At 36.7% G+C, this 21918-nt stretch overlaps 1 protein-coding gene across 1 annotated transcript; it reads right to left on the reverse strand.

Annotated features, from left to right (window-relative positions):
- Positions 1 to 2976: 2976 nt before the first annotated feature.
- LOC139119138 (ADP-ribosyl cyclase/cyclic ADP-ribose hydrolase-like) lies at positions 2977 to 20759 on the reverse strand. Its single transcript, XM_070682792.1, has 9 exons — positions 20623 to 20759; positions 15186 to 15351; positions 14560 to 14664; positions 13160 to 13289; positions 12722 to 12955; positions 11632 to 11714; positions 10118 to 10204; positions 5851 to 5946; positions 2977 to 4257 (listed from the first exon to the last, which is right to left on the reverse strand). The coding sequence occupies exons 2-9, from the start codon at positions 15344 to 15346 to the stop codon at positions 4098 to 4100; spliced, it is 1056 nt and encodes a 351-aa protein (XP_070538893.1). The 5' UTR covers positions 15347 to 15351; positions 20623 to 20759; the 3' UTR covers positions 2977 to 4097.
- Between the last annotated feature and the right edge of the window lie 1159 nt (positions 20760 to 21918).

Raw genomic sequence — 21918 nt, forward strand, 5'->3', positions numbered from 1 at the left:
ACATACATACATACATACATACATACATACATACATACATACATACATACATACATACTTACAAACATACATACATACATACATACATACATACATACATACATACATACATACATACATACATACATACATACATACATACATACATACATACATACATACATACATACATACATACATACATACATACATACATACATACATACATACATACATACATACATACATACATACATACATACATACATACATACATACATACATACATACATACATACAATACATACATACATTCATACATACATACTTACATACATACATACATACATACATACATACATACATACATACATACATACATACATACATACATACATACATACATACATACATACATACATACATACATACATACATACATACATACATACATACATACATACATACATACATACATACATACATACATACATACATACATACATACATACATACATACATACGTACATACTTACATACATACATACATACATACATACATACATACATACATACATACATACATACATACATACATACATACATACATACATACATACATACACACATACATACATACACACATACACATACATACATACATACATACATACATACATACATACATACATACATACATACATACATACATACATACATACATACATACATACATACATACATACATACATACATACATACATACATACATACATACATACAGTCATACATACATACATACATACATACATACATACATACATACATACATACATACATACATACATACATACATACATACATACATACATACATACATACATACATACATACATACATACATACATACATACATACATACATACATACATACATACATACATACATACATATATACATACATATATACATTACAATAAGGAAACATTTCAAAAGTCGCGATCACCTACCAACTCACAGAATTAGTACATCTCAAAAAATACTTAAAATTATGGCGTGAATGTTTTGTGCTCCGGGACAAAGCCTTGTGTCAAAAGATATTGTTATTGTGAGGAAACGGATCGAATTAATTTTCCTCATTATATTCACTTACCACCTGCTTATTCGCAAAGGCTCCTTGGCCTTAGGACAACAAGCAGGGATGTGCAAGGGATAGAGTTTTGCTTGGCTATCCTAGGTAATCATGATAAGGCTTACCTTCACCCGAGGAGAAAACTTTCCCACAGCTCCATTTCTATTATCGCTGTTCATTGAAATAACAAAGGGCATCTCAAGGTAGTACGCTACCATTCTATGAAGGAGAGCGCCCTCTTTTGTCCAGAAGATGTACATGTTCCTTTTAGACTACCTAACCTGGTGAGCGTGAATAACAGGACAAAATGGCAATAAATCATGCTAGTGACCTTATAATATTTCTTTCAGAGGTTTTTATGAATCAAAACAACCGAAATTATATTTTGGCACTGAAAAATCGACAGTCATTTTTATTTTGAAAGATCAGTAGAGAATAATTAACAATTGTAGCTCTGACATAATATCAGTAAGCTAGAGGGTCAAATCTAAGGTCTAACAAAATTCACCTTTTTTCGTCACTTTTTGCTGTTTATTAAGAAAATTTGCGTGGTGACCCCAACTTTTTTTGCTTCTAAATCAAAGAACACTGTCTGTTTGATAGATATTGCTGTACTTTTTAGCATTTTGAAAATTATTTTGTGCATTTATATGAAGTTTATATTTTTAAAAAAGACTAATTTTACAGTTCAATGATAAATTTAGGGTCTAATATTTAATTTTTAAGACAAGACATCACAAATTTTAGTTGATTGTCCTAATTCAGCTGTCCTTGCAATGCAAAAATGTGGTATGCACACTGGGATCTGTTAATCGTTTGCGATAAAATAAAGATTCTGCTGGTAAGTGCAAATTTCGCAAAATGGGAGATTTAGTGGTTTTCTGTCAATTTTGGCATGTGTTTTTTCAAAAATTTTGCATGGGTACCCCATATTTTTTTCATATCTTTGCAATGTACACATAAAGATTATTTCAGAAAGTCAACTTCAAGAATGTCCCAACATTTTTTGGAATGGCAGCGTACCTCCTTAGAGAGGAGTAGTGTTCGACAAACGAGGGAATCTTGAATCAAATGCGGAATTTTCGAATTCTCCAGATATCGGCTGGCAATCCACTACCGATTGCAAACTTAAGATTGTACATGGTATCTTCCGGTCTCTGAAGAACAAGAGTGTCGTCGAGATCGCGAACTCAAGTACGAGTGTCTCTATTTCTGCTTTCTCTTTTCTACATTTGTCTTGTCTAACTTTCCCATTTTGGCAGCAAATATACTTTTTCATTTCGGGTTCATATTTAACAGGTACAGGTTCACTCACTAGAGAGTAACAAACAAGGAGGAGTAAGAGTTTCCCTCAATGTCACTTTCAAGCTCATGTCTTCCACTTCTTCATACTATTTTTCTTCGTCACATTCTGACTTCGTAAGTCTAATCTGATTAAAATCAGATGTACAATACGGCGACGTCTATATTTACGCGGTACTCTCTTGTTATCGCCTCACACTAAGGCGACAGCAAGAGAATACCGCGTATGAAGTAGAGACGTCGCCGTACTCTACATCTGATTTTAATCATATTGTTCCAAGGTCTTTCTTCATCATCTAACGTCCATCTTACCTCTGGGCGACTTCGGACAAGTGCATCAACACGATATGCAACTCGAACAAAACGAAATTCATAACGATGCACATACAGACACTTTCTTCGTGAGTGAATAATGAAGCATCGACTTACCTTCGGGGCCGCTAGCAGATATCGACATATTCACCGACATAGCAAAATGCCGTTACGTTATGCTTATAACAGTTAATGGATGTGTTTCGTGGAGAATCTTAAAACTCCCAACAAAACAAAGCTCGGTTAACCTGTACACATATGCGTTTATTAATATCTATCTTTTTCATTAAACGTGATGGTGAGTTTCACCGTCCTAACAACATTTCTGAATATATACCATAGATTCACAAGCTCAGCTACAGCTTCGTCGTTTTGTTATAATTTGAGCATACTTTGGTCTTCCAATTTATCATGACAGGGTTAGAGGTAATATTTCATCGAAGCGGCTGTATATTTGTCTTTTTATCTCCATTTTCGCCCGTTAAGGATGAAGAATTTTTCAAGAACTGCTGACCTTTTGATGACTCATATATTGTATTCTTTTATAAACTCATGTTTAATCCGGTCGGTTTTATCATCGACCTCTTTAGTGTTATTATATACCACGCATATCAATTCCACAGTGCAGGACGCCCTTGCTATATTTTGACAAACAAAAAATTACAAAAAGAGAAAATTCCAAAGATAATAAAAGTTTTGATATTGTTATCAACCTTTGATATCCTTGTATGGTATTCTCATGCCGTTTGATCGGAATCAATATATTATTCATCAAACATGACACTCTACGAAACCTTTCATTGAGTATTCATAAATATGAGCAGATGAAATTATTCAAAGTGTTTTGCAGCAAACAATATTTGCATATTACACAGGCGAGAAAATGACAACTCACAGCAATAACTAGTAACTGAAAAGTAGAAATATCATCGTAAAATAGAAAGTTTAGTGTGTTACAGTCCATCTATATCAAAAATGATTTTCGTACTTAAACAGAGAAAACCAAACTGTGTTACAATATAGACACAAAAAACACGAATTACAGGAAAACAGTTAGCCCAAAAAAGTAGCATTATTTTTTTCGGATTTTCAAATATTTACTTTGGACCAGAGTATATGCAGCAAAGTTATTTCTTGAAATCTGCTAAGAATTATAGCTAGGTTTTTAGTGTCAATATCGATCTTGTGCGTTGACTTCAAAATATTGTTATGTTCCCTTTATGGAAAGGGAGAGTTATTCTTGAGTCGTGTGCTCACTCATGCTAATGTATTGAAGCAATATCAAGGTGTTCTCTTAAGCCGTTAGACAAGAAAAAATTAAAGGAAAATAGAAAGAGCTGATAAAGTGTTCAAAACGTAGGCATTTTGTCCTTCACGAATCATGTTCTATAGGTAATGCAGGTAATTTCTTTCCGAAAACAGCATAGAATGTACACATCAACAACAGTCCGAAGTTGAGTCCAACAGTAGAACCGCTGCAAGGAAAGAAACATTTTCCTGTCCCATTCATCGCTTTCTGACTTTTGGACTCCCTGGAATGAAATCAAAAGAAGCGCGTCAGAGAAAAGCCTGCATTGGCCAATGCCGAATTCCTTGGTTTCCAACAAAATACTGTACTTTGGATGGTCACTTTCAACAATCCTGTTTATATGTGATTATTTAGGCAGAGGCCCTCCCCAATACTCTAACTAAACCACGTGCACATCTTGGGGACCTGCCAAATGTGGATGAAGGAGACTTTTAGAAATGTCATTCTGCATTATGCCGAGGCGTTTCGGCTGCATAACAGTATTGTTTTTTTCTGATTTTAAGTAATGTATGCTTTATTCACTTAACAAAGTTGTGTTTCTTGATATCTGTTGGTTTGAAACTTTTTCTTAAGTTGAGTTTTGCCGCCCTATTCATCAATTCGGCAACGTTTTTTTGTATTAAAACCATTGTCTTCACATATTTTGATGGCATCGTCGCCTGTAGCACTACAATTTGAATACATTCCGCAAATCTAACAATTTGAAACCTAATAGTGTGCCGACTGCAGCCTCAGTCACTCTTTTTCTCATTTGTCAACATTGCAATATCGTATGGCACGTTGTTTTGAGAAGTGGTTAGACGGGGTTGATGATTTATTGCACTATATTTGTTTTTTCTATAATCTTGTCTGCCCATTTTGTACCGATGATCTATTTTACGAACCGTCAATGCGAAAATCACTCAACAAATTACGCGATTTACATGCCATGTCTGGTATTTTGAATGTTTCTGAATAATAACTCATAACATCGACTCGATGCTGTGAATCTTTATTTCGCGATTACTTCGACAATAAAGAGAACATGAAATTTTGTGCAGTTTATAAAAATATGAACGAATAATAATTTTTAGGCAAATTAAAGTTGATTCCTACTCCGTTCGCCCAAGCACATTATGTTTTTGACGAAAGATATGTGGCGCTTGACAGCCGGGCTTAGAGCCAGTCTTATTCAAATGAGAATTTTGTTTTAAATTTCAAGGTATTTTGAAAATTTACTTTCTCCAATATGGGGATATAATTAAATCATTGTATTATTTAGTTTCCGCCCAAATCTACATAGAATATTGTACCATTTGCAATAACCATCAATCAATAATTCATTGCATATTAATAGGCCGCAGACCCATAGAGAAAACGTAAAATAAACCTATCGAATGACGGATTGGTACTAAACGATTTCGATAACATTTCATTTGGAAGGTCTCTATAGAGTTGACAGATAGACAGAAAATGCAACACATCCTTGATAAATAATTGTTATATTTATACAAAATTTACAAAACCTTTGATCAGCTGGAATGTTTTCATGGCGACCATTGTCGATTTCCATGACATGTAAGATATGTGGCGAACCACGAAGTAATGATAGTTTAGTGTCAGGCCAATTACACAGCCAGTATTTTACCATCTATAATAACTACAGCATTGACAAGTCACTGTTTTAGCTAAATATAGTGATAGAATTTCGGCCTTACTTATACTCGTGCTGAATTGCAATAACACAAACCACACAATTGCATTTACATTAAAGTTTTTTTTATATTTCAAGTATTATTTAGGTATGATAGGGCAATTGGACAAAGTCAATACTCACGTAAAGTTGTAACATTTCACTGTCTTGTCGCTTCCTAACATCCGCACGATGTCGTGTTGGAGTGTCTTGATTGAACCTTTCCCGCAGGTTTCCGTTCTGTTTGAGGTAACAGAATTCAGCTTTATTTAGTTCACGTTAAGGTAGTGTCGTATACGAGGCGTCAAATGTGAAACAATTAATTTACACGCTTATTTAAGAGATAGCACAGATGGAAAATACAATATCAAAGAGGAACATATATATCACAGAGGAATATGTATATAATATATGTGTGTGTGTGTGTGTGTGTGTGTGTGTGAATAAGAAATCCAACCGCCCTCCTCCATAATTAAACACATCCCCGATACAGTTGGAAAGGGCACCTTCTCAATGAAGATGGAGCCCGTAGGTGGAGGCCTTATATAAATGTTTTGCAGCTGTATCATACGAGGCGCCAAATGTAAAACATCAATTTACAGAATCACACTTATTTAAGAGATGAACAGGCGGAAAATAAATACGAGTCTCTATATCAAAGTTTGCAGTAAACTGTTGTAACAAGATCGAGGCCCTATATATATGAAATTTTCCGAGTCCTAGCTGTCTCCAGAACGAGTCTCTTTATCAAAGTTTGCAGTTTTAGCCTAACCTCATCGAGGCCGTATATATATTCAAATTTTTTGCGGCGACAGCTGTAACCACGTCTAACCATAGACTCTCGAGAAAAACGGGACAGGCAACTGCTGAGGTTTCTTTGTGCGATCTATCTTTGAATACATTAAAGTTTATTTGCCAAGCGGTCCCCGACAACAATACTTCGTACTTAACACTGAATCTCATTAACGATCAAACTGACGTTCTGAATATGTACACTTTGCTCTTGCATGGCACGTTCCGAGTAATGACACAGAGAATTTTGAGAGTTTTTTGATATTAGTCATGGTGAATGTTCCGGTAACGATGAAGATCACATTTTGGATTCAAGCCGAAGCCAACGGGAAAAAACCAGACGATAAAAACAGTGTACATTTAGCCATAGACGCTACAGAAAACTCTTGCTAGATATCGACAATATAAGTTTACATTCCCTACCATAAAAATCTCCGATAACAACAAACATTTATAAGTTAGACAGGTTTACACTTCCCCAGTCCTGCGAAACGAAAATCTGACCTTTATTTCATCTGTCACGCAACATTTGACGAAAATCAGGGAACACAAAAAATGACTACTCAATCGGAGCTCAAAAACGACCTCTAACATTTTGGTACTGTTTTAGCCTAAAGAAACACCAAAGTTCGGATAAGCTACACATGTTTACATCCGCAAAGTACTAGAAAATACATTTGTAACACTGACTTTCGCTGTCAGGAGAAACTTCGCGATAAATCGGGACTATCCATCGGTTGATGGAGTCAGAAGCGGTAAGGTAGACATGCATTTACACAAAGCTGAACGCTGTACTCGTAAATTTGGCCGTTCACAGTTTTCAAACAACAACATTTCAGTAGATAACATACATACTTTACCGAATCATAGAGCACTCCTCGCACAGAAAATATTCCGACGGTTAAAAACTGCAAAAACGAGGGAAAATTCGGAGATACACGGACGATTGCGGAATGTAAACAACTCTGTGATGTCAACTGCTGTTAAGTCTGGAACTGCAGCAGTATGTTTTTCGGATTTCTATTCGAAACTTTGACACTTTACAGCAACATACTGACTCCCTGCAGACTTCTAGTTGTATCGAATCTCGCTACCAATATGTAAAAAGTACTTTAAAACCATTTGACGAATTCTTCTCAAAATAGTTGTAACACTTTTATTTCTAAAAATGGACTTGCGGGTGATCCGGAATAACTTGTAATCCGAAAACATTACCGTATACCGGCATGCACGTGTCTATGAACCGGACGTTGTGCAATCGATCGGGCCCAGCTTCATTCCTTCCCCGACCCATTAACACCTCTTAATTATTCCAAGATAGATCAGACGCTGCTAATCCCATAGACCCTTTGTTCTCTATCGGAGTTGCCTGTCCCGTTTTTCTCGAGAGTCTATGGTCTAATAAGCATCTAAATTGGGTATAAATAAATATAGCGGTCCTTCCTAGTTCTCAAAGTACTGCAACTTTGGGAGTGTTACGTTTTACACCCAGGAAACGTTTGTACAGTAATTACAATAATTACAGTGTACTGTCTCAATACATGTGTACATTTGATATCCCCATAACTCAGAACCATATAACAAAACTGGAAGTATCATTATATAAAAAACTTTAAAATAACAATTACAATGAAGCTCTCCGAACTTTCTTGTAAAAAAAGCGGTTCATTATAAATACGGAATTCTTTGCTTGGTCAGCTAGAGTTTGGGCGGCCTTAAACCAAACATTACGAGAAAAAATATACAATGCCAGGATAGTTATAGTACAATACAACATCAACCTTTTTTGCTTTATAAAACCATTGTTCTATCTTTTTCAATATACCACCATTTCTGAAGACGATTATTTTTGTTTTTGAAAGATTTACTTTCATTTGCTATTTATCAGCAAACAAACTGAGTAAATTTAGACGTCTTGGTAGACCTACTACTGCATTAGTTATATCATCCGCATATAGCAGAAGAAAAATATCTTTCAATTCTTGTGAATGTCCATGTTACCCGTGTTTTCAACCGTATTTTGAAGTTAATTTGCAAAAACAGGGACGAAGGATACATCCCTGCCTTACTCTCATTGGACAATCAAAGTCTTCTTTGATATGCTGACCTTAGCGATGATTGGTCGTGGACGGGAGCAGGTATTCAGCCGAAGAGTAAGTTCAAATTCTACACTGTCAATATTCAATTCGTCTTTCAGAAGGGTTTTCACTTTTTCCTCGCTTTCATTCCTATGGACAATTAAATTAGTGCGTTTTAATTGCGATGTAATATAGTCCGCTTCAGATTCGATATAACACATTCGTTTGCCCTAGCCTCTCAGAACAATTACGTGTATTTCTTAGTGCTTGACTGTATAAAATAGATCGGAAGGTATGTTTAGGGTGGAAACTGGTAGGTGGAAGGTAGCTTTGACTGTCGGTTGGTTTTCTCCATGTGGTTGTCACCAGGCTGCCATCTCGAATTTTGATAGAGGTGTCCAGAAAGTTGACCTGGTATTCAGAGTGATTCATGGTGAATGTTATGCTGTGGTGGAATGCATTGAAATCATCATAGAATTGTTTCAATGCATTCATGCCATGGGTCCAGATCATAAAAACATCATCGATGAATCGGCAGTATAATCTTGGCTTAAGGGGATAGTTACTAAGAAATTGGTCTTTAAGAGTGGCCATAATATAGTTGCATATTGTGGCGTCATACGAGTACCCATTGCTGTACCGCTAGTTTAAATTTGAGGTAGAAGAAGCCATCGAATTCAAAGAAGTTGTGGGCAAGGACAAACTGGGCAAGTTTGTAGGTGGTTGTCACCAAGTCTCCATCTGGTATGATCTCTTTGATGGCTAGAAGTCCATATGCATAAGGTATGTTGGTATATAGCGCCTCCACATCCAATGCAACCAGTATAATGTTGGATGGTAAGTCCTGTATATAACTTGATGCCAAATCACAACAGTTGATCTCAGTAAAGTGCTATCTACTTGCTTACTTGCAAAGGTTGCACTGGTATTTCATAAAATCCCCGCATGGCCGAAAGGGATGAAAACAAAATTAAGAAGTAATAGATTTGGCAAAAACATGGTAGAAGCCGTAGTGCATGTCAGGTATCGTCAGTTTATGAACTTGACGGTGGAAAAGTAGCTAGTTCTTTAAGATGTCAAGTTAACCTTCAGTGTATTACAAAGGGAAAAGGCACAGTTAGGATATTCGGTAATGGGTAGTGATGCTACCGTTTAAGACAAAAAAAATAGAGCAGAAAATATGATCCATATTGAAGCAAGTCTAACTAGACTTCAGCTGCAACCCTGGATGACTTTAAGTACCTTTCTTCAAATATAGCTACATATTTATTCCTAATTGGAAATGTGATCTTCAATTTATCGTCAGGGTCTGCATCTCGATAGCAAGATATTTTTATAAATAATTTGGAAACGAATACTAACTGACTCTCTGGCACGGCATATGAAGCTGAGACCGGTAATATTGTGTAATTGCCTCTATATCTTTCGAAGCAAAGTATTCAAAAAGAGCATGTAGTTAAAAAGATAAGTGTACTTCGGCGGTGGAATATGTTGTTAAAATATCCAAGTAGATAAGAACATTTCACTAAAATAGTACTTACATATTTTTAGTCGAGTTCATCACCAGGATATGTATCGATGTTACTTTATTTTTATTGAGATTGGGCAATTCATAGCGCCGAAAGTAACTGAAATCAAAATAATACGAAAGAAGTTACAACAATAACGGCTTTTCTTGAATCTGAATTTGATTTCATTGCAACTGAGTGTAATTGTACATAGACTTCTTTCCGTCAATTATGAATAATGTTTAAAAACATTTGATATTAAAATTGATCATCGATTTTAAAATGTTATCTGCATAAGTGTTACCACATGTTTTAGAACTCGCATCGCAATTTGCTTCATGTTTTTGCGATATGATCGGTCACATAAAATCAACTGTTTGTTCTTGAAACACCTGGCGTACCAATTGATGAAAGCAATTCGTCACTCCTCTAGCGCATATGAAGTATTTTAACTTTAATCGTTATGGATTTGTAGTCAGTTATTTGCGAACACAGTATGTGTTTGAGATAGAGAGTATATTTCATTGCAATAATTTGTAAAAGCAGAATCCTTTTTTGACCGACAAAAACACCAATTCGTACAGTTTACGGACATTTCGTTTCAGATATAAAAATGAACCAAAATGAGAAGATGTGTATAAACTCTTTCATACTGAAATTTCATGATTAAATAAACAAAGCATACTAACATATTTTTCTGGACCTACGTGATGAATATGAGAGCTATCTGTTGGGCACATTTGAGAAAGAGTAATTTTATGAAAAACAGCAAAATGTACTCTCAAATTTATTATTATTACAAAAAACGGTATTGAATTATAACGAGGAAACTAAGTCGCAAAATCGCTCTGTTTTCAAGAAATGAAATTGGTGTTTGTCAAAAAATATAAATACTAATTAGAAACAATGCATGGCACCAAATTGGATTTAAAACCCTTTTCTAAAGCATGACATATCTCGACATATCAGGAATGGCGAAGTTGCGCAATGTTCCGAAAATATCTTTCATAAACAAACTTTAAGTGACAATGCGCCTAAGCATCACGAAGAAAAAAGTGATGTTTTTTCAATTGTAAAAAAAAGGAAAAGAAAAAAAAAGAACATTACAAAGAGATTTTCTACGAAATCTACTCGAAGACAGCAGGACTCATCAAGAAAATAAGGACGGCTCCGAATGTCGGATTCTATGAAAGTATGGCAGCGAATTTTAATGCAAAATATACCTATCTCGTTCACACAGGATCGTTTTTCTTAAGCACTTACAAGAGAAATTTCACCCTTGCTCTCGAGATAATTTCTGTGCTAACGAGAAACTTTCTCCCGGTCACATGAAACGTTCTCTTGAGCACGACGGGGAGAAGGGGACATGTTCATCTGCACTAAATTTGAAAGACCGTAAAATACCTCTCTTGAGTACTATTTTCCTGCCATTCTATTCTACAAAAAAAGTAAAAAAAAACACCATTTGTGTTTTACAATACGCCTTTTCGTTAACAAACTACAGCAACACATAGATTCCGTACGTTTTAAGATAAACTAGTACGTACCTTGTTGAGCTATATGCTGGGTCTCCATTTTCTTTGGCACCGTCTACCAGGACATACACTTGACCTCTTGCTAGTTTGGCAAACTATTGGAAAATAATGAACATTTGATGAAATTTACATTCGGATAAGAAATTTATCCTTTACAACTAAATGTCGTGGTCAAGTGCAAAATTGTCGGTGTCGATGACTCTAAGGCAGAGGGCGATGCTCACCACTGTATAGTTTTGAGTGCAACTTAGCTAAACACTTGCAAATGACGTCTGTGTCTTTCGTTAGCTTTCGCAGCATGTCAATAATTCAATTGAAACATCAAGAACAAAAGATACACACCACTTTACCCTGTTTTAAGCGCCCAAGGCTTCAGTTTTTCTGCACCTATACCCATGTACTTTTGTTCCACGAGTATGTCCCCTACGGGCTTTCGTAACTTTGCAACACCACTTCACATAATTTATTTGAAGTGAAACAAAAGAAGCGCAAAACTTTCAAGACTTGCAACTTGCGCGCAACCGCAACCGCAAGAGATTATCGGCGACTCAAATATTTTTGATATCGTAACTGTATTAAGGAATAATGATTTTGCAAATTAAGGTAGGGAGAATCAAAAAACAATATTTTTGGATTGTGTCATTTTAATCCAAGGAAATGATTAATCCAATTATGAACGTAGCGTATGTATATCAACAGCCATACGACAATTTTACATGTTTCAACTTTTCAAAGTTGATTTTTTTATGATCAACTCATGTTGCCGCTTAGCTGTTAATTGTACCTGACAGTGTTGGCAACACCTCGATTTAGACAATATGTCCAGTTACGTCAAATGCCAATGCTTCAAAGCAATTCACTATTCTTACGTTTGATTTTTTTCAAATCACAGACTGATGCACCTCCTTTTTCCTAAAATCACCGTGCTCAGTAGTGCTTATTTTTATCTATTAATCCAGATATGGTAATTTTGATATCATGTTCAAAGACTAAGATATCATGCCTTCTTATACAGGCTAACAGGTGAATTAACTGTTTTTAAATACTTATATTTTTCAAAGTAATGCATGTAGATTGTTTGCTGTCTATGACATTGGCTCACCTCAATGGATGCTTGCTGCCAGAAAGCGCACTTGGCGTTACTTTCAGGATCTGGACGGTGGCAGGCATTTCTATCGGGGCATTCATCGTAATTGATACCCGGCTTTTCAAGCTTACCACACCATGCATCGATTCCGTCCAATACATTGCCAGTCAAGGTATGCTCTAAGGTTACATATGGAAAGTTATCTTTGTGACTTACATTGTAGGGTCCTTTGCCCGAATAGAATAGTGTCTGAAAGGCGAAAACGATTTAATACTCTGATGTGACGATGCTTGTTTAGCGTATATGGTCATTTGCCTTGACAATTTGAATAAAAACCATGCTTAGTTTGCGATAAGGTAATCATTTTGTACCTAACAATTAATTTTATTATGTACATACATTATGACGGAATGTCATTCTATTTCCGGATTTATTCTTTTATGAGCAACATACCTTTCCTTTGGGCACTTCGTGTTTAGCCTCATAACAGTAAGATTCGTACTCCCATTTCTCAATGCATGGTTTTTTGTATGCGAAAGCACGGTAGAATGTATTCCATAGCCTATCGCAATCCTTGCTCTTGCTGAAAGTAACGTGCAAATGACAGTTTATCATTGATTCAAAATTTAAAGAGAAAAATCATCTTGAAATCACATCAAGTAACACTTGTGTATCGTTGAGTTATAGCTGTGGTGGTCATATCACTTTCACTGTACGCTAATAATAAAAATTAAACGGATCAAACCCTACAAAAATGACCAAAAATGGTGCAAATGTCGTTTTAAGACGGAAGAACCGTTAATCCGATCTCGATGTGTCAATGCCAAATTCGTCTAAAGACCAATGTTTTCAGGACAGGCATCATCAACAAGAACCGTAACAACGTCATCGAACTATTGAAGTTAATCTTCTCAGAAATATCACATGTGAATGTGAATTATATGTTAAATACGGAATGGTCTCTTTCGTCACATAAAACGACACAGCAAAGTTCAGTACTGGTGCAGGTATGATCTTTATGTCCTACGGCGAAACACGAAAGGTCAAGGCTTACCACTTTTTATATTAGCATCAGTATTGTGCAGTAATTCAACCTTGGTTCAACTCATTTTAAATGTTATAGAGGAGCTCGTGATTAAAAAGGGAAGAATAAAAGTCAGAGGTAACCGTGCAATGTTTTGTAATAGAAAACATTCCATCTACATTTACCGATATTTGAACATAGATGGACGCCATTCAGGTGTTAACTGCAGGTGAAAAAATACAATTTTCGATTTTCGAAAAATTAAGACGCAAACATTTCCCCCAAGATTTTGAAAGTAAGCCAAAACAAGTGCTAGAACAGAATAATATTTGAATAAATTGAGTCCCAATGTTGCTAGATCGTACCTCTCTTAAAGGTATACAGTCACCTGTAATCTAAATGTGCCCGTATATGATCAAAGGAGCGTTCCTTGGTATTCAAAATGACCATGTCAGGGCGCTGTTTTTTAAAGCGGCCACCCGCGTAAAATCTGTGATTGGTTAGATATTCTCTCTCTATGGTAACTCTGCCAAAATTGGAACAAGTGACAGTATACCTTAAAGGGCAGGAGTTCCCGCAATCAAAATGGCACATATTGATAACTGGTATGAAAGTAACACTGAGTACATTCTTAGAATTTGAAAGTAAGGTATGCTTAACTTTAAGCGTTATTCCTTTTTATCAATCATTTTAGAGGAGTCTCTCTCTACACCCTTAACTTTCACTAGCTCAGCTACTTCAATGAGTGAGTTGTGTCTTGGGTTGCATTACATTTTGAATAATTGTCATGTATAGCGTATGATTCATAACTTTTATAGAGTAAACTTACCTCATCTCACATTCTTTTATGTGATTTTTACATCTCGTTCTGAAGATAATTTCAAAGTTGTCCGGCGTTTTATTTTCTGTTCTTTTTTTTGAGCTGCAGAATTGTCTGGAGTAACAGGATTAGATATTAGCGAATATGGTAAACCTCTATCATGACTACTCTATAATGTCTAGTCTTTTAAATTACGACCGGAAAAAGTAGAGTTAGTTGATCAAATGAGGGACGTAATGACAATCCCTGATTTCGTCATGAAACTTGACCGGTATTGGTATTTTAATGAGCCGTTTTTTGGCCATTGTAGATCTTTAATGTGGTAGATAAGTCTTACCGCAGAGTGTGTTGTTCCAAGTGGGGTAATTCAAGACAAGGGAGAGGAGTCGATAACATAGCCCCAGACTTATAGAGATATTTAAACAACAGTTCCGCCGCAGACAGGTGTACACGAGATTAGGGAACAATGCGCTATAATAGCCCGATTTGCTAGGCGAGTATTATATTGAGCTTAGGCTAACTTGCTGTAGTCTATATGTAAAAAGAATTTTCACTTAAAAAACATCATAGGAATCAGTTTCAGACATTGCCCTCATTGAAACGTTGTCACACTGACAATTGAAAATGTTTCTCACTTGACGGCGTCGTTGTCGTAGACATTAGTCACACTCTTGACACTCTTGACACTCGATGGAAATTCACAATCATTTCTTCTCGCCGTGGAAATCTTGACTTGTACAATCACAATAAGGTTTAACAGCAAGCAAACACGCATCCTTTTCAGTCCATCCATCATAGCCACTGAAAAATCATAATATTGCCATCGAGAAGTGAGTTTGCATAGACAAAATAATTTCCACGAATGTAGCGTTTTGTACAACTTATACAATCGAAGAATCTCGTGAACGTCACATCGAAAGCGAGAGTCACAAGCCCTCCTAGGATTGCGTAACAAAGTTTTAGAGCCTCCCTCCGTATCAACTGTATCTCACTCACCGGCTTAGTGACACCCAAGAGGGAATTCCTGAAAATGAAGTCACTGCCAAAGCTATCAGTTTCAGCTGTGAAGTTATTGTGCTAAAAGCGCTGGTCATGAAATATAGCTAGCAGTATATAAAATATCAGCTCGTCGAATAACAACCATTAAACATGTGTAGCAAGCCGCTCATACAGGAGTTCTCACATAAATTAGAAAATATCTATACCTCTCTCTCTCTCTCTCTCTCTCTCTCTCTTGTTGCTTCAACGGTTTCATTCACATCAATTTTACGGAACGGATTAAAAATATAATTAAACATGTTAGAACCCTAATGATATTTGCATCTGTCTTCTTCATCATATAGCATTGTATGGCATCAATGGGGCAGTTAGTGTGTATTTCTTCTCAAAGTATATGGTTACTAAGGAAAGTTTCAGTAGTAACAAGTATGAAGAAAATCTTCCTGTACATATATGAAAAGAAATGAACTGCTGTAAAAACTGATGACTACTTTTTTCAAAGCTTCCCCTTCAATGCCTTTACTAGAATGACACTGTCGATATTCTTGTTCTTTTGATAATTTTATACCTCTCGGTGACCATGAGAGAAAAAGTCCACAAGCGGGCAAGGAGTACAATTTCTGATAATGGGCTGGTGTATTTTACACAAAAGAATACTCTCTAGTAAAAATAACGACGCTTTTCAAAGCAATTTTTATATTAAGGCGGAGGTAGGATTAACTTTTCCAATTATATGCCAGCCGGGCCAGATGTTGATAATTCGGCCAAACTCCAGGGGCGGTCAGGGGCTGCGTTGAGTTTTTTTCGGGGAGAGTGATATCGTTGAGCTTTCTTGGCAAGTAGAAAGGAAAATAGGATGGAAGGGTTTTTAAAGAATCTTAGTGAGATTGCAGTTCGAATAGCTTTCCTTTTCCTTAATTTCACTTTACTAACTGAATGTAAGATACCTGTATATCAAGAAGTAGAGTGCCTCTTTATTTTATTTTCATGATAATGATAAAAACTGTTTAATTAAGTGTTGCAATGGTCATTAACTTTGACGTCAACTTTGTTACTGTAACGTACTTACAACTATTACCTGTCGCTTAGTGACCAATAAGTTGAAAACAAAACAATTAAATGATAGTGATATTGATAAAGTAGTGTGAAATGGTCTGATCACGGATTATATTCGCATGTACAGAACTCCCTGTAATATGTAACACCCATGCTTAAGAAAAAGAGGTGTTAACACCCATGCTTAAGAAATAAAAAATGTTATCTTTGAAATTAAAAGTGTTATCTTTGAAGAATTTGAGCCGCTTCTCTGTTTCTGTACGCCAATGCCCTCTCGCTAGCCATTCTCAAAGGGAGACGATGAGCAGTGATAACAGTTTTGCACTTGTTGGTGTGATGTTTAGCAAAAGTCATAGACGATGTGACATTGGACCCTGCGGTATATAAAGTGGATCAGAAAAGAGAACATGTCAATATAAGCTTATAATGATACGATTGTGCTCCTGTCTGTAGGAACCATAGGGATGAGTAGCAATCGCTAGTTGGAGTGTTGCTAATACTTCTCCTAAGGATATGTGACAGGCCGAATGTCGAATGTAATCTGTGGTCTTGCCTAGTGGCAACTCATGTGATAGTTCGATGACCTCACTCTGGCTGATTTTACCCCAGTTATTCAAACGCATTTACCTTTGAGCCTCTGTAATTGTTATCGAGGACTGGACAAGGTTCAATGAGCAGACGAAACCGTGCTGTACTGGTCTAAAATACAAAGGGGTGCCAAATATGGTGACTTATGTTTTTCTACTCCAACTGAATTCAGTATGGGACACATGCACGCCCGCCGTCTTGTCTGCCCAATTGTTATAGACAGATTGTAAATGTCATGATTTACCGTTTCTTAATTTGTTCAGGCCAAAATCCGAACTCTCTGTAAAGCGAAAACATGACCTCAATGACGACATGCGAGCGATGATTTTGGAAGTATTAACTGAAGGAACGCTTTTAGAAGTCTCCAGTCAGTACGCTTGTATGACAGGGAATGAAAGACATCAGATATCATGTATTAAATCTTTTTCATGTTACCATTGAATTTTGAGCGAAAACCATTGCCTACGCTCGGATTATTTTAATAATGAAATGATATGCCAGGAAAACAATTCCTGATACTAAACACATAGGGATATAAAAACAAGAAGGCTTTCACTATTATAGCGAAGGAATTGGTTATTTAAAGTTTCTCAGTATTTCTGCATATGTGAGCTGAAAGTATCTGACAGTGTGTAAAGCTCTGTTCACACTTCACGTTTCACAGACACCAGAGGAACAAATTTGCGTGCTCTCTACATTTAGCAATTATTCATTGCCTATACACCTTGTGAGAACTGAATTTGGAACCTTTGCAGAGTATTCCGTTTGGTCAGTGTATATAACGTCATTTTCTCTGCATAAGGATAGCACATAGAATAACGGTCAAGTTCAATGGCAAGTTTCGGTAACTAGTTTCCTCTTTCGATAATTGTAGGATAACGGTGCTTTCGTTGATCTTTATCATGAAAGAACACTATAATTTAAAATGTTCAGTAAAGTATGGGCAAAAGTTCAAACTATCATTGGAGGTTGTAGTGCCCTTAATATCCCAAATTAATCTTCCAGACACATTTGCAAGTAAAGAAGGATTACGATAGTTGATGAGTAATTTGAGTATGTCAGTTGTCTTTTGGTTGTGTGGGTAGAGAACAACTCTAAGGACTACTTGTTTGGGAAGTATATGAATCAGAGTCCGTTATCAGTGATATCGTAGAAGTAAAACTTATAGTGTTTAGGATATCAACATTAAAAGACTTTCATATGTTGTTTACACACTATACAAACAAGGTTACAAAGGGACGTTTTGTTAGCACCAGGTGTAGGTAAGAGCAAACCTTCTTCGCGGGGTGACTAAACAATACATTTGCGTTTGAATGATGATTGTATACAAAGGTCATTCTCCGAATAAAAGGCAAAAGAGAAAGAAATAATAAATTACGTGTTGCTCAAGATTACAGTCACAATGATTGTATTCGGTGTAATCGCCCTTACCGAAGAGAAGCAGTGACCATTTTCCACATATGTCAAAATATCCTGTGTTTTTCAGTTAATTGGCGGGATATAATTTTGAGCTCGCCCCGTCTTTAAAGCGACAAGTCTTCCGTGTCAACACAGAAAATTTTAGGTCCATTTCACATTTTCCCCAATGGCTATGTTTACCAAAATAAATTTACTTTCTCACTGACAAAGAGGAGTTTCATTGAAAGTCAAACTCGAATGTCCGAGAAGAATAACAGGAATTGGTATACCGAGGGAAAGTGAAAAAAATCAACATAACATTTGTTTTACAAGGTGTAACTTGCTACCTACAGACGAGACAGTTCAGTTGTACATATTGCCACATAAATTATGCAGGTTTGATCTTCAACGACGAGGGGACTAATGATGATGATGATGATGATGATGATGATGATGGTGGTAGTGATGGTGGTGGTGGTGGTGGTGGCTGCGATCGACGACGACGATGATGATAACGGCAAGGGCTATTATGAGACTCTCTAACAGCCCCACGAGGGCTGGGCATAAACGGAAGAGACTACTCAAAAACCACCCGTGAGCTCCATCACGCGACTAGCCGTCAATTCTGACGAGGTTAGCTACGCAGTCTCCCGGGCGGCTCACTGGAAGGATTACGATACTTGATGAGTAATTGGAGTATGTCAGTTGTATTTCGGTCGTGTGGATAGAGAACAACACGAAGGACTTATTCTCGCTGAAGTATATGAATCAGAGTCCATTATCACAGGTATCGTAGAAGTAAAACCTGCAGTGTGTTTAGGATATCAACATTAAAAGACTTTCATTTGTTGTTTCACAATATACAAACTATTGCGAGGTTACTTGTGTCAGCACCAGTCTTGGTTAGAGGACACCTTCTTCAACGGGTCACTAGACAATACATTTGCGCTTGAATGATGATTGTACACAAAGCTCATTCTCCGAAGGCAAAGCAAAAGAGAAAGTAATATTATGTGCTGCTCAAGATTGCAGTCACAATGATTGCATTCAGTGTTTTCGCTCTCTCATGAAGAGAAGCAGTGACTTTTATCCAATTTCGAAAAATTCTATATATTTTTAATCGGCGGAATATAATTTTGAACTCGCCCTGTCTTTAAAGCGGACAAGGACTACCCGTCTTCTTTGTCAACAGAGAGAAATTAAAGGCCCATTCACATTTTCCTCTATGGCTACCAAACTTTTTTACTTTTCTCACTGACGAGGAGGAGTTTAATTTGAAGTCAAATTTCAATGACCGAGGAGAACAACAGGAACAGGTGTACCGAGAGAAAGCGGAAAAATCAACGTAACACTTGATTTTACAGGGTGTAACTTGCTTCCTACAGACGAGAGGGTTCAGTTGTGCATATCGCCACATAAAAATATGCTGGTTTGACCTTCGACAACGAGGGAGACTAAAGGGATTGATGATGATGATGATGATGATGATGATGATATTAGAGGTGGCAAGGGCTTTTATGAGACTCTCTACCAGCCCCACGAGGGCTAGGCATAATCGCTTAAGACTACTCGGACATGAAACCCAAACCGTGCGCTCCACACAATGAGCCGTCATGGCCGACGAGATTCGCTACGCAATCGCCCAAGCGGCTCGGTGGATCTCGCCTCTTTTGGTAGCCACGTATTTTAATTGTGCAAGATTAGGACTACGTAGCGAATTTAGGGTTATGGCTATTATGTGGTATTGAAGATGATAAACTGTTTCCAATGACCATATAAATGTGCCCCATAATGTTATCACAAAGAACAGGGGTCAAGTTGAATAGCAAGTTTCGGTAATTCCCCATTCAAAACTTGTAAAATGATGGTGCTTAAGTTTTGTTGATCTTTATCATAAAAGAGAACTGTAATTTAAAAATGTTTTGAATAAAGAGTGGGCAAAAGTTCAAACTATCATTGGAGGTTGTAGTGCCCTTAATATCTCAATTGAATCTTCCAGACACATTAGCAGGTAAAGAAGGATTACAATACCTGATGAGTAATAGGATTATGTCAGTTGTCTTTCGGTCGTATGGATATAGAAGAACTGGAAGACTACTTCTTGCGGAAGTATATGAATCAGAGTCCGTTATCACTGGTATCGTGGAAACATAACCTGTGGTGTTGAGGATATCGGCTGTGAAAGACTCTCACTCGTTGTTTACACACTATGCAAATTATTGCGATGTTACAAAGGGAACAGGTCTGGGTGAGAGTGCACCTTCTTCAAGGGTCACTATAGACAGTACCTACGCGTTTACTGAATGACAGTTCAAAACAGAACTCATTCTCCGGATAAAAAGCAAAGGCATAACTACATATTACCTGCCGCTCAAGATTACAACCACATACATTACCTTCAGTGTTTTCACTCTTACCCGAAGAGAGGCAGTGATCTTTTTCCACATTTGCTGAAAGATCACATGTGTTCTTTATAATTTTGAACTCGCCCTATCTTTACACCGGACAAGGACTGCCCGTATCCCGTGTCAACAGACAAAAATTAAAGCCCGTTTCACATTTTCCCTCAATGGCTATAGTTACCAATATAAATTTCCTTTTCTCACTGACAAGGAGTTCAACTACAAGTCAAATTCCAATGTCTGAGGAGAACAACAGGAATAGGTATACACTATACCAAGAGGAAGGGAAAAGCAACGCAGGGCATGAGATTTAAAAAGTGCTGGTGAGCTGAAAATCACTCTCCTAAAATTATCTGCGGGAGTGTTACGAGAGTGATAAAACTACTCCCCTGAAATGCATAGGGAGAGTGAAGCAAATAAAAAGAATTATGAAATCGTTAATTGTGTCTTGTGCATTCTAATTGAGAATATCTATTTTTACTTTTTTTTCTTTTTGGTTTTTGTTATATTTGTTTGTTATTGGAACTTAATGTAAGTATTATTATAGTAAGAACCAGTATCGGCAATACAGTCCTGATCACTGGACAAGTCACAAAATACAGACAACTTGCTGTGCTATCATATACCGGTAACACTATCGATATAGCACTCTGTAATTAACATTATTTATAACCACCTCTTAGCTAATTACAATCTACGATGATCATTTTCTGTTGACAAAATAATTTTTTCTTTTCATCGCTTCAGAAGTTTTACATACTTCACAATTTTCTCTTGTTGCACTCCTCTCAGAACGTCTACTTTTGAAGTTCGATATCGGCGATGCTCATTTGTTTGCAAGGCTGGTTTTCGCCCGAGTGCTCATGGGTTGAATGAGATTAACAATGGCCGCGCGGATACGAACGCTTCCCTCGCATAGAGTGAG

The sequence above is a fragment of the Ptychodera flava genome, chromosome 19 (assembly GCF_041260155.1).
Source record: "Ptychodera flava strain L36383 chromosome 19, AS_Pfla_20210202, whole genome shotgun sequence".
Taxonomy (NCBI): domain Eukaryota; kingdom Metazoa; phylum Hemichordata; class Enteropneusta; family Ptychoderidae; genus Ptychodera; species Ptychodera flava.